Source organism: Clarias gariepinus, chromosome 9, assembly GCF_024256425.1.
Source record: "Clarias gariepinus isolate MV-2021 ecotype Netherlands chromosome 9, CGAR_prim_01v2, whole genome shotgun sequence".
Taxonomy (NCBI): Eukaryota; Metazoa; Chordata; class Actinopteri; order Siluriformes; family Clariidae; genus Clarias; species Clarias gariepinus.
This window is the reverse complement of record NC_071108.1, coordinates 30,638,679-30,653,840: the sequence shown is the minus strand read 5'-3', so window position 1 is coordinate 30,653,840 and position 15,162 is coordinate 30,638,679. Positions and strand designations below refer to the sequence as shown.

Sequence of the window (15,162 nt, the reverse complement as noted above, 5' to 3'; positions counted from 1 at the left end):
ATTTAAAAACTGCATTTTTTGTTCAATTATGTTATCTTTGACTAATAGTTAAATGTGTTTGATGATCAAAAACATTTAAGTGTGACAAACATGCAAAAGAATAAGAAATCAGGAAGTGGGCAAATAGTTTTTCACACCACTGTATATATATTCCTGATAATTCAGTTAATTACAATAATTTTATATATTAAAAATGACATGACATTGAAAGAGAGTAATCATTTAAATTATAGAAATTTAGAGCAAATATAACATTCATCAACATCCATCCTATTTGTAGTTATTACATACAAACCACAAATAACAAAATGAATCGTAATGAAATTCTCACTGAGACACACATTTAATTCCATAACTTTATTTCAGCTCCAGTGTTACAAACTGTAGCAGCATTTTTACAAAACAAAACAAAACACTTATTGCATGTTATTTTTGTCTATCGCTTGGTATCTTCAGTACTTTAAAATGGCACTTTAAATCCTTCTGGTGTTGTGCGTGAAGAAACCAGTGGTATTAGACCCGTTAGATTCTTCCAACCAAACCTAACAACAATGGAATGAGCAGAAGGGAATCACAATCAACACGTGCGAATCACCTAAAGCAACTCTGTCTGAGCTGGCTGTGATGCAATAGTCAGCATTATCGGAAAAGTTCCTGCGGGTTATAATAGAGCATCTAATACAAGCTTAATTCATGAGTTAAAAACAAAAAAAAGTTCCTCTTTAGACAGTCTATTTCTAATAAATTCATTCCTTAAGGTGATAAAGTTAAGATCACTGGTATAATCTGTTTTAAGAAAGATCTCTGTAAATCTTTGGGTTTTCCAAAAATCATACAAAGGCATTAGCTATGTGTACGTGCAGCCTCATAATCTGGAGCATAATCCATTAAAGACCGCTCTATCACAATGAATGCAAACAGGAATAAAAACAAAAGGCTGATGGGACTAGTGTAAATCTCTGCATGTAAACATAGCCAGTTGTATGGAAGTAAATAGTTACTAGATGAGGCAGTTAAACCAATAAACATTTAACACAAAGGCACATAAACAACTTTTTGATTTAAAAAATTTTTAACTGAATGAAGCACTCCTGGTTAGACGTATGGGTGAGAACACGGTACAAAGGAAAAAAGTCTTGGGCCAGCAGTCATTTCTTCAGATTTTGCTTCCAAAGAGCCAAATGCCAAACTCTCCAAGCTCTCAGTTTCAGTAGGAATGTCTTTTGTTTGTTAAGCCACACAGTTACATAGGAATCATTTAAGCATAAAAAAAAATAATAATAAAAAGAATTATGAATCAAGTCGGTGATCAGGTGATGTTGAATGGTTGGAACAGACGAGAGGGGAAATGAGGTTGCTGCAGAGGTTGGTACATAAACAATACATTTTAAATCGTATCTCTAGGCACTTCGCAGTCCGTCGCAGTAAAACATTTCTTCCCGCTTCTTTAATATACAAGATTTTTGCACCGAGAGATTCATGAGAGTATATACATCAAGAAATAAACGAACTTGTGCTAAACAGGAAGGGCTAGAATGCTGAATTTACATATATTTACACGATAAACCAGCTTTACACACTAATTAAAGAAAAGATCCCTGTTTGTAAACTATATGTAGTATAGGGAAAAGCTGCATAGATCATAAAACCCAAAGATGCTCGATTATCTACAACTGAATAAAATTCTTTTGTGCTTTTTAAAAGAAATTAGTTTTTTTTCCCCCTATAAGATTGTAAGCTTTATAATGACGAAATATATACACCCAAAATGCTGATTAAGTGAATATAAAAACACAACATGCATAGGCCTACATTTGGGGAGAGAGCGCAGTTGTTGGTCCGACACCAAGACCAGCACGGCCACGTGCTCTAAAATAAAAGCGAACAATCAGAGACAAAAAGGTGGCACCCCTTTGTCAGATAATACATCATGTACATCACACTTCTTTATAAGGTTGTACGCCGAGTTTTTGCAGAGTTCACAGCTTTTGTACCTTTTTAAGGAAGGGCATGTGATGCAGACATTCAAGGCTCGTGTTGTGTTTTGTTTTTCTTTTCTTTTTTTTTTTAAAGGAAATTGCAAGGTCACTTCCAGGAGAGACGTACACGGTTCGTTCATATGTAGCTTTACACCCGCGGTTTAACTAGAATGTTTAAGGTGAAAGAAAACAACTATTTACCAATAAGAAAAATGTAGTAAGCGTAACACACTCTGAGAACAGTGCTATCTGCCCTCTTCCACATATACGATCTCAGAGATCAAACGACTAATAGCGCCGTGATTGACAGGTCAGAGAGAGAGTAGGCCTTTCCTTCCACCCTGTTAGCACAGAGCATTTTATTCCAGGTCGACTTGGTGTGTTAGTGTGTTTTAGTAAGCTCATTCCGTTCGAGTCTTGTCCGTGTACTGTATGTTGCTTTCGTTTGGAATGGGGGGGGGAGAACAAGCAAATGAGAGGCATGTTCTAAACAATATTTAAAAACAAAAACAAAAAAAGAAAAACAACAGTATTTGTCCTTTAATTGTTTTTCATCATTTCACTTTGATCTTTGAGGCTAGAGGTAAATAATGATCTTGAAGTTAAAGGTATTATTAATATAGATCAATAACACAGAGATTTCCAGGTGGACATTTTTCTTCGTACTGATACATACGGTAGTGTGTATTTGTTCAATTTAGCATTATTTCATGACCAAAAAAAAATAAACTTTGTGACTTTAAACACTTATCACTAATTGAAAGCCTGAGACAATTTTATTGTGATTTCATTAATTTTATAAGTAGTTTTACATATAGTAGTAATATGTGGGTTTTTATTTTATTAGTAATTTTATACCTAATATAAAAAAAAAACAATAGCAATATTAGTAATATAAACATTTTTAAATAATTTTATATGTAACTAGTAGCATCAATTAAAAAAAACTATTTGATTGTAAATAATTCATTTCCTTTTTTTCTTTTTAAAGAAAATCAAAAATGAAATAATATGCTAAATGCAACACTATTTTGTAAATATTATTGACTTTGCATAATTGTTGGGTAAGTTTTTAGTTTTCAAACGTGAAAACATTCACGCTTTCAAAACATGTGGATTGAACATTTCTCCCGAGTTAGTTCGAGCCATCAGATTTAAATCTGGTTGCTTGTTTGTTTTTATGTTAATAATCCAGTTGTACTTGAATACTTGTCAGAATGGGGACTCGGATTGCAAACGGTCTCCAGTATTCCTTCTTTAGTTTAGAAACTCAGCTACAGTTGGCTGTGGCAAGTGATGGAGAAGCTGAGAAGTCAGGGCTCGGGAAGCTTTGATTAATAAATATGTGGCAACGCATTTAGATATTAGACAGTCCTAAAGCATTTTACTAAAACATTTAATCGACATGTGCAATATTAAATATAATATTATCGACATGTGCAATATTAAAGCTCCAGCTGTCAGTAGTTCATAAAGTTTAAGCTACAACATGTCCAAACGTAAAACTTTAACTACAGCACGTCAATGACTACATGCAGTCCACTGATGATGGAAACGGTTGTAGTTGTAGCAAACGTATGGAGTAAAGGCAACGTTCGCCAACGGAGAGCACTTAGCTGCTCAAAACAAAGACCTACACGACATCCAGAGATGCTGGAAAAAAATATTAATTCCTACATAACTCCAAACACATGGAGAAAGGTAAACTTGTCTGCTCCCTCTCACCCAGGAGGTAATATGGAATGCACGTCTGAAAATCTGGTTCTGCGTCCAAAGGCCTGCTGTGGCACCTACAGTACCACCCGAAACCAACATGATCCTTTTAGTTATTCCGCAACACAACAATTTCATTATGATAAAGATAACGGTATGCTGGTTTTTAAATGACAAGAGATTCAAGTTCGCGCCTTCTTTCAAGTGCATCTTTAGTGGTGGCTAGTTATTTGCCTACATACATTTTTCTGCTTGTAACAGCAAAAAACGTCTTCCAATAAATAATGTAGTTTGAACAGAATTCAAGCTCTTTATCGATTTGCTCTTCTGGAACTGTACACAATTCAAAGTGTGGAACAAGACGACGATTTGGTGCAGAAGTTCCTTCCGAGGTCTTCATGTCCGTCTCGAGCTGCTCTCGTCCCGAGTCAGGAAGTACTTGAAGGACTCGTAGACGGACCACGCGATGGCTGTCGAAGGCATCTGGTAAATGACGCGTGCTTGCACACCTTTAAAGAAGGCGGGAAAGCCTCCCAGCCTGTAGACCGTCCTGAAGGCATTGGCCATCCCGGAAAGGTGGCCGCTGATGCGAGCGGAATTTAACGCCACGTCCTCCTGCGTGTTCAGCAGCGTCTTGCAGACGTCGAGCGGAGTGGTGAGCGCCGCCGACACGGCGCCCGCCGCGGCGCCCGAGACCATGTGGGTTCCGGGCCAGTACTGCCGCTGGGGATTGAGCCGCTCCTGCATCAGCTCGTACGTGATGAAGTGCAGAGCCTGGAACGGGATGTTCATGAGGAGCTGCGTGCTGTAGCTGCGGTAGAAGGCGGCCACGCCCTCGTTACGACTTATTGTCACCACGCAGTCCCACAGGCCCCGGTACGGCGAGTTGTACATCTGCATGCGCTGCTTCACCACTAAAGGAGGGGAAAAAAATTTAATAAAATCAGCTCTACTTTTACATAAACAAACAATCTGATGCAATCAAATTACTGTTAAATGAATATGCGGGCACAAAAATCTTTTACCTTCTGCAGGGTTCATGACCGCATCATGGAGCACAGTGGCGACGCTTCCAGCCACACCTGTAAGGTAAATAAAAAAAATAAAATAAAAAATCAGACGCTTTATGTCGCATCAATTTCCGCACGGTGGCGGAACAGCGATGTTTTGACTTATACGCACCGTTGGCGATGTGGCTGTTGCCGCCGTTCTGAATAACGTCGCTGAGGCTGTACTTGATCTGCTCGTAGCACGCGAAGTACAGAGCGTGGGCGGGCCCTGCCCCCAACACGGTAATATTGAGCCCTCTGAGGGGCCGCAGGAGGCCCTCGGTCGCCACGATTTGTTTCAGAGCCCCGTACACGCTACGGTACTGAGCCTTCGGGTCGGGCTGTAAACTCTGCATACGTGTCTGATGAAAGAAGAAGAATTTATAGATAAGACATTGTATTTGCTTTGTGAAGTTCAGGATCAGGAGACTTTGTATAATCAATCAGACTATAAAAAAAAAAAAAGATTAACTGAAATCATCGATTTGGTGACGTTTCCTAGTACAAGCATTGTTACAGATTTCTTTGACCAGTTTTAGGACTTGGATATTGCATTAGGTTAATAACATTTATGATTTTTAATATGGTTAGCACTGTTGCCTCACACCTCCACGGTTTGGGTTCGATTCTCTGTCTGCCTTCATGGAGTTTGCATGTTCTCCCCGTGCTTGGTGGGTTTCCTCCGGGTGCTCCGGTTTCCTCCCACCATCCAAGGACATGCAGGTTAAGCTAACTGGTGTTGTACCCAAATTGCCGGTAGTGTATGAATGAGGGTGTGCACTCCGTGTCCCGGGATAGGCTCCAGGCCCCTCACGACCTCGTATACAGGATAGAGCGGTATAGATGCTGAGTGAGTCAGTGTGGCTTTATATAACTTTTTTGGTATAGTACTGTATGCAAAATGTATGATTTACTCTTAATACTGATCGCTGCTTGGTCAAACAAATAAATATGCGTCTTGTGCATGCAACCAGAGACGGTTTAAACATGATTGCACTTGCGACTCCACCATAAAAAATTCTATTTAAAACTATTCAATTTACCTTCACTAAATTACGTTTGATTACTGGATTTAAAGGCTGCATGTCCCAGCCTGTGTTACACTCTTACACAGTTTCGGGTAAATATTAAGCCGTGGCACATGAGCCGAGTCTAAGTAACTCGTTTGTTATAGGATTACTGTGGTTATCCAGGCAAGGCCGTCAGAAACCGCTGCTAAAACGCACAAATCACAGCGTAGAGCTGAAGCAGGTTTAAAACTCATCTGTTTAAAATCTCATCAGGCGAAAACTTCCTGGCTGCTAGAATTACAGACTACATATCAAAGGTAGATTACAGCTTCTTTGCAGCCACATGAACACATCATATGCCACTGTGGATGTTTTTTCCTTCTCATCCCCCTGAATTCTCCACATTGAGGAAGTAAAAAAAGGAACAATAAAAAAGATGCTTGTTCGTGCATGTGTATGCGAGTGTGTGAGTTTGCATAAGGCTACGTTCACATTACAAGCCACATTGCTCAACTCCGATTTTTTTTTAATAAGGACAGAATTGCATGTCATGACGGATCACGTAGATAATTACAAGAGACTTTTAACCGACTTGAATGAAATGAAATGGCACGTACGCACACATCGATACTTACTTTTCTTTGCTCACATTATCAGCGTTAAAATACGTCTGCATGCACGGTCACAGGGAGCACCGCCCTTCATAAGTCAGTGTGTCAAAAGACATACTCCTGTTTACATCAGGAGCTGTGCAATTTGAGATTATGACGACCATGTACAAGCTCAACCCCCGAAAATGTCGAAACCATTCAGCACCCTTGCATGGCGATTTTCGGAAGACAATCCATAACATTGCGGCCGGTGTCAAACAATTCTCACATGTGATCTGAACATGCGGCGTGTTGCTGCCGGGTTCGTCACCATCCTGCTGACCCAGGAGCAGAAGGGACATTGCGTGGATGACCCGTCCTTCATGTTACCAGTGACGAAACTTTGGCGTACGAGTACAATCCTGAGACAATGCAAGAGCCTTCACAGTGGAAAAGCCCATCATCTCCACAACCGAAAAAGCTATCGGATAATGGATATGTCTCCGATCTATGGCCACGTACAAAAGTGACTCAGATCTGAAAAACATCAGATTTGTGCGTTCACACAACGCTAAAAATCAGATCTCTGTCACATTATGGTAAAAGTGACTATAAATGTTATGCTGATCCGCAGTAAAGTGACCTGCTGATCCAAATGCCAGCTTGCAATAAATAATTAATGCCATGTCAACTCTGCGTCACTTAAGTGTGACTTCTCTAACCTGCATCAAAATGCCAAGAACAACATTGTTTTCTTTAGCGCTATAACCATTCAGCTTCTCACACCTCAATAACCCTGACCGGTTTGGCATGCACGCCCTGGACCGATCGGTATTTCTGGCTTCTTCTGTGTTACGTTCGCTTTTAAATTATCTGGCATGCACACACACAGGGACAGACAATCTCTCCAGAATCAGACACTGAGCTAAGTGGAAAAATGATGAACCCAAAACTAGTGCTTTGCAATCACATATAAAATAATGTCTCTGGTCAGACATGTTTTAAAATCTTTTTAACATCTAGATTTTTGTTTTGTAAGAACTACAACAATGCATTTTTACACTAACAGGAAATAAAAACCTGTAAAATAGTTCATTGTGAATACAATTGCAACAGTTTAAAATTATGACTTGACATGCGCGAGACGATTTGGGATGACCATCAGAAGTCTGAATTCTGGAAAACAGACAAAAATCGGCAAATCAGGTTTTGATCAAAATACCGTGCCATCTTTAATTTACAAAGACGGGATTTTCTTTAACCAGAGTGACGTGGAAATGACCACACCTTGGCATTGTGCAAGAAGCCGGTTTAACCAATAATGCAGGTAGAACAAGCAGGTTCTTACGCTTATGTACTTCGTCCAGACGACAAGATTGTCATAAGTAAAAAAAAATAAAAATAACCGGGACCTATGTTAAAATTTCTAATGAATGAAGGCGTAAGACCGTTAAGGCACGGCATTTTGATGAGTCTTTTAATATAAAAAAAAGTAAAACATTTGAATGGAAATGTTTTTGAAAATGTCAATCCTGGCCGAGGTGGCTCGTAGCCAACTACAGTCGCTGCGGTAAAACATTTAGTGAGTGGAACACCTGATCCTTGAAAAAAATATATAAAAATCAACAGATCATTTCTCGTCAACTTGTGTAAGAGACGCATCTGTCTGTGGAAACTGTACACACAATCATTCACCAACACCACTTCCACGTTACATGAACTCCACCATACAGTCCTGACCTCACTCCAAGTCATCTCCACATGTTTGGGCCATTAAAGCAGTTCCTGGGAGGCCAGCGTTTCAAACGTAAAGCAGTTTAAGTCTGATCTGCGAAAACTTTCTACCTTGATGGTATCCAAGCACTAGTCTAATGCTAATACAAGTCCATTAGTGTAGCAGGGGATTATTTTAGGGAAATAAAGGTGTTTTTACTCTGATAACTGTGTCCTGTACCAAGTCCCGTTTTGACTTTAACGCTCCAAATAATAACAAGATTGCGAACTGTCAACTGATTAAATATATATTTTACACTGTTTAAATGCTAGGAAGGTTATTTTGTGATAAGACAAAAAGGGACGTGGATGATGCTGATCAGAGCTTAGGTTATCAGTGTAGAAACTGCTTGAGCTTTGTGTGGATGAAGTTCTGTAATGGTTTTTAGAACGTTTTCAGATTTATATTTTTCCGTTTTCATTCACTCCCCCCAAAGAGTGAACATACAACGCTGACGTCAGGGACTTGATCGTTTATTAGATGTATACATTTCTGTCTGAGTGTCTGGGGGCGCCATAGGGCTACGCACAGTGCCGTCCTGCTCCGTTGTGTGTAAGAAAGTGATCAAACACTACGGCGTTACACCTCTGGTCCAGTAAGATAACAGCACACACACCCTGCCACTCCCACCAGCTGATTATCCTACACTGCAGCTCAAGGTCAACGTTTAATTAAGGACAAAACTACAATACACCTTCATTCTAAAACACTGTACGGTTGTTGAAGTGAAACCGCATAAAGAAGCAATCAGAGCAAATATATTGGTCAGAAAAAAAAAGAAAATTTACCTCAGGAAGTGTGTAGCTAATACTGACTAAGATTAATAAAAGCAGAGTTATGAGTTACAGTGCGTCATTCGCACAAGGTGTTTCATTTTTATTTTAATATAATACAGATTAGCGTTAGTACGCGGAAAAGAGTTTGTAGAAATGGGTGAAAGGTTCAAGCTTAAAATAATTTGATCAGCTTTAATTTAATAAATTTTTTTAATTTAATTTAAATTAATTTAATATCAGCGATATTATTGCAGGTTGAAGTTTCATTAAATTCTATCCAGCCAGTTTCTGGTATCTGGGTCTCTAATATATGAAATGATAAAGATATAATTGAAAGAGAGAGTTCCGAACAATGTACAGACAAAACCTTATGTATATATTTGTGATTTGTGTCTGGCGTTGAAAAGATTAGATATGAATAACCGCAACTCCACCACTGAACTTTAACACCAAGTGTGTCCCAAGCCACGGTTTTCCGTAAGTGTAAAGCCATTACTCAGTTACTCACTGTGTACAGAGGTTACAACGGGAAAGCTTTAACCTCACACACTTGTACACCCACACATACTCACACAAAATAGCGCTGCCCAACTCCTGATTGTTTACGTCATGTTAGAAATCCAAGTTGCGTCGCTCTGGACTTTTACTACAAGCGGAAGTGCTATAGCTCATTTACTTACAGCACGCCGTCTTAGTCTTGGCAAGTCTCATTGCTCTGACTAATGTTACTCGCCAATGTTTCAAAAATGACAGGAAAAGAAAACCCTAAAAAGCTTCATCGAGTACACTTCTTGAATGAAACTCCATGCTGTCGAAACTTATTGTTCTTCTTCAAAAGTTCAGATTCTTATTACTATTTCCATCCTTCCACTTTAAAAAAAAAAAAAAAAAGAAAAAAAAAGTACTCAATGACCCTCCAGGTCTTAGACAATGCCTGGAACAGGACACACACGTGCATTAGATCGGTCCTTCCATGCTTTTCAAACAGGCTTATATTCCGATCGACATCCTGCAAGTCACAAGTGCTAATAAAAAACAAATAACTGACAAGTTCATACAGGAGCAACGGAAAAAGAAAAATCGCTAATAACTACCAAATCAAAGTGAAATTTTACATTTAAACATTTTATTTACTAACAAATATTAAACAATGTGAGGAAAATAAAGTAAGAATGTACAGTATATGGACAAGGGTATTTGGCTAAACCCATTAATTATTGAATTCAGATGTTTTAATTGGGCCCCTTATCCCCAGTAATGGGCAATCTTAATTAATACCAAGACATCTTGGACAATGCTATGCTTCCAACAGTTTGGGGAAGGCCGTCCCTTTTACACAAAGCAAGGACTATAAAGACATGGTTTAATGAGTTTGCTGTGGAAGAACTTGACTGGCCCTAACACAGAGCCCTGATCTCAACACCATCGAGTACCTTTGAAATGAACTGGAATGGAGATTGCAAGCTAGGCCTCCTCATCCAAAATGAAGAGTACAAATTCCCACAGAAAAACTCCAAAATCTTGTGGACTGCTTTACTAGAAGAGTAAAAGCTGTTATAGCTGCACAGTGGGGACCAACTCCATATTATAGTACATGTATTTGGATACACGGTCATTGCAGGTTTGGTCAAACACTTTTGTCCATATAGTGTATGTATATGTTAAAACATAAATATCCACTTCTGGTCCCCACAAACACTTCGGCAACTTCGGATATATAATATGATTCCTCATATGGTCATTAAGGAGGGAAACAGTTCTGTTATCAGAAAATAATTAACGACAAGGCGATGCCGCAGCAACGAGCCAATAATTATATTTGAAATAATTAAACAATAGATTTACGTCTGTTTAAAGTACGAATTAAGATTAGTTCTTTAATGTTGACTTCATGTCACAAAAGCTTAAGTTACAGCTATACATCTAACTTTTACGACAGCTAACACTGAAACGGTGTAGTGCTGGGTGACACGACCTTAAATCAATATCAGGATGCTTTGAACATTTTACCTTCATTATGAGTAATAAATAATTATCTTGCTTTGATTGTTATTTTCAACAGGATTTGTACTGTGAATATGCTCAACTATCAAAACTGGGATATTTCTTTCCTAATGAAAGAGCTCTCCTGTTGCTTTGATGTCACAGACAGGGGTCATGTGACTACAGTATATAGTACGTTTTTAAGGGTACAGTAGGGAATATATTAACAGAATTAAGGATTACATTGTGCCAGATTACATTAATTAGAGTTTCTGAATTCTAAATAATCGTCCCCTCAGAGGAAGCTGCTTTATCCCAAACGGCTGGGTTATAATGGTTTGGTGTAGTGCTGGGTGATATGATTTCAAATCAAGATTAATTTAACTTTTTCTCTCAATTTTGATTAATAAAATTTTTTACACACACAAAAGAAATAAATGACCTGACGTACACGCACACACACGTACGCGTACGCACACGTACACGCACACGTACACGTACACGCACACGAAATAATTGCCTTGAGCAACATTACATCTATTAGAGTTCCTGAATATTGGTTTCGGTTTATTTCCTATTAACTACCCAGCCCTAGTTTGGCTATTTGTTACAATGAACACTTTTCATGTCTGTTGTGGGTTTACACACTGCTTAGAGTCTTGGTTTAGACGGATAACAAAAATGTCCTTGCTATGTTACTGGATAACTGATGTGTTCTGGAGTTCACTTGTTCCTTTCTATTTCCAACTTTCTATTCTTAGTTTCATTGTAACTATGACCTTCTAGCTGCCTTTTTAAGTATACTTTTTAATTCTGTGTAAACTGCCTCTCTGCTTCATCGTCTGCTGTTTATCAGTGCTACGTCTCTACACCTACACTCCCTCTGTAATATGTACAAAGCAGATCAGTAGCTTAGTCTGGTGGATTTAGGTCTTTTGAAAATTCGTATTTTAATAATCTCATGGTGACATACAGATACACATTACAGCTCATTTCCTTCAAGATGAAGTCCACAGCCGAGTTGTCAGCCAGCTATCCGGGCTATGTGCTGTCCAGACACGTACTATGCGCTGGTCAAACCAGACAACAAGTGCATTCTGGCAGCGTCAAAGGAAATAACCGACAATAGGCAACATGAGCCGCGCTGTGCAGCCCAAAGGCCTTATCGGGGAGAATGTCATATCATTTCCAGCCTGTGCATTCTAACACTACTTGGGGTCATGTGAGGGATTCCAGTGGTGGCTTTTGGTCATATTAAAAAAGCTGACAGGACTAGGATTTCCCCAGGTTAAAATAGACTTCACACAAATATAAATGACCTGTTGCTTTAATGTGAGGGACTAAGAATGCAGGACTAAGAATTAATGTTGCTTTGGCACAGAAAAAAAAAAAAAGACCCTGGCATTTGCATCAGGACAAGACTATTTCTTAATATCCAGTGCAACAAATTAGGCTTAGACACTTTCAAGATTTTTTTTTTTGGTACAATAAAAACGATGTGGCTTGTTAAGCCTGATGATATTAATGTGTTTTGACTTTAAAAGTAGGAACTGATACATAATACTGGTATGAAAGGTAATACTGTTCTGTTCTAATTGGATCAACTTACTCATGTCTGCATAAGTGCATTTATTTTCACTAACATGAAATTTTTTATATACAGTAAAAAGCAAAATCTCGCGCTCTGGCTTGTCACTTCATGCATTACACTGCGACGGTGTACTACTCTAATGCTACATGTGTCGGAATCCCATCACCTGCTGCACTACACACATCTGCCACCCCCCCCTCCCCCAAATGAAGAAGGAAACAAAAAAGCAGTTTTACTACTAGTAGTTAGATTAATAAGTACGTTCTCATAAAGATGATCTTTTTCAGAATCAGAAACATGTGAGTAATTTCACTGCCAGACCTGAGCAAAATAAGGTCAAGCACAAACCTGTCATGAAACATTCCTGCTAGGACATGCGTTCACCTCGTTGTTAGACACAAAATACGAAGATATCTTTAACGCACAACGCAAAAAAAGACAGTGTTTCGATTACGTACAATGTTAGGTAGCACTTTTTAGAAAAAAACAATATGTTGAAGATGGTACATGTCATGTGGATTGGTTAATAAAGTCATCATTTGACCAGCACTAGATGAGTCAGCTTTATAAATAAGAACATTCTAGCATTGGATTGGACGACGATATTGACGATATATCAGATATTGTATCTTCTGATAATTAGGTTGAGCTGGTTTGCAGTTACATTAAACAAGTTAAACATAGCTACAAGTCCTGCGTACAGCGAGTGTTGATTACTTGAAAACTGAAAAGTGAGACTGTCAAACATGTAATGCTTCATCGTGCAGGAAATATATGCAGAAAAAGCTAGATATGGTGGTACAGCTCCAAGAACTAAGGAGAATAGAAGGCAATGTTAAGAGTCTTTTACAATGGGGAGTCACTGATCAGGGAAGAAAGCATTACATTTATTAAATTAAAAGTCTTTTTTGAGGAACACTGAACTGGAAAGTCAGCTTTAAAGGACAGGAGAGAGTGAGATATATATAGGTGGTGGTGGTGATGCCACCTACAGACCTCCAACTAACGCTGAGTACTAATAAGAGGAAAGAAGAAGAAAGTGTGTGAGGAAGTGCCGGATAAAGCAGAGGAAGAGTTCAAGACACATAACAAAACAGGAAGGAAGCATCAGACATTTTAAGGAAGGCTGGTCTTTCTTTTTAAGGAAAACCAGCTTTAAGAGGATAAGAAACTGAGGGAGAACAAGACCCACTGATGGCTGTAATGTAACCTACTGGATTCTAACCGCCATTAAACAACAAAAAAAGAAGAAGAACTGAAAAACTGTGCATATGTCCTAGATATCTTTCGGTGCAATTAGTGTTAGCCCCCTCCAGGAAAACCGGAAACGACCATGAACTTGTAATTAATAACTTTAGTTTATTAGTAACTCATTTTAAAGTACATTATAACATCCAACACCTAATTGTTCATACCATCGCTTTTACTCATGGTGGGGGTTAAACTTCAGTCAGATATCTAAGTACTGTACTAAAAGTTTCATTGAATTTTGTCCAGTCAGTTTGCATGATTCTCTGACATAACCTGACTGCACAGACATGTTTTTCTGAGATTGGTTTCGGTCCTCCAAAGTATGAAGCAAAGATATTACTGTCCAGTCAGAATATCACTGAGTTCTGACCAATGTACAGACAAAACCTTTCTTTCATTTATTTAGATTTATATTATGTCCAATTTTAGTCTATAACTAACTTTCAGTGCTCTTGATTGTTGGTGTGACGTTTTAAAGTGATGTCTACTGAACTACTGAGCAGCGTACAAATTCAGAGTTTTCTTTCAAGTAAAAAAACACAAATAGTGCTAATTCTAAACAAATGCTAAGTTAGCTTGTTAAAACCTAGCTGAAGTGTCATGGTAACTTAATTTTTTTAGCGCGTGCCTTGGAGCGAGCTTGGCTGGCCCCGCCTCCCCGGCGCGCGCGGTACTCGGCCATATCCTAAACACAGACCGCACTAGGAAGGGCGGATCTCCGGATCGCTTGTGATCCGGTGGAAATCCGGTGCGTGCAGGAGGGTTACCGAGGTGACTCGGATTCAAAAGTCTCACAAAACTGAGCGAGTTAAGTTAAGAGCTGCCATGTGCGCGTGGGTTCTTGCGGTGACGTTACCTTGACGGAGTCCACCGGGTACATGACCGTGTGCTCGAGCACTCCGGCCACCGCACCGGCAGTCATGTGCGTGCTGAAGGACGCGTGCACTGGTAGACTCTCGTAACCGTCGTCCTCGCTGCACGCGCCGTCCCCGTCTGCTCCTCCGTGCGGCTCCGACATCTCCAACCCCGCCGCCACCACCGGCTCGGCGCGCAGCTCCACGCACAGAGCCGCCTCGGCTGCACCGGACATAACTCCCGCGCTGTGTTGTTATTATTTTCTTTCCTACTGACACACACACACACTCACTCAAACATTCAGGTCTAACTGGCTGGGCATCCGGAGTTACGGAACAGCAGTGACGTCATTTTGGTCAGCGCCGACGTCGTGCCGAGCTGAGCGAATGAAAAGATCGGGTCTAAACGTGTCACGTAGGGTGGGGCGAGTCGTACACGGGGCTGTCTGTAGTACAACTCTCAGAACTCGTACTGTACAAACCGTGAAAATAGAGAGTTTATTTTATTTTTTTTACTTTTTACTCATTTCATGCAGACATTGTTGCCATGACTAAGGATTATGGGATGTATAAGGTTCTAGTCGAATGGAGC

At 39.5% G+C, this 15,162-nt stretch overlaps 1 protein-coding gene across 1 annotated transcript; it reads right to left on the bottom strand.

The window, feature by feature from the left end:
* Positions 1-402: 402 nt before the first annotated feature.
* Positions 403-14,885, bottom strand: slc25a37 (solute carrier family 25 member 37). The gene is made up of 4 exons (XM_053504716.1): positions 14,573-14,885; positions 4,875-5,103; positions 4,718-4,774; positions 403-4,606 (listed from the first exon to the last, which is right to left on the bottom strand). The coding sequence occupies exons 1-4, from the start codon at positions 14,804-14,806 to the stop codon at positions 4,089-4,091; spliced, it is 1,038 nt and encodes a 345-aa protein (XP_053360691.1). The 5' UTR covers positions 14,807-14,885; the 3' UTR covers positions 403-4,088.
* Positions 14,886-15,162: the final 277 nt, after the last annotated feature.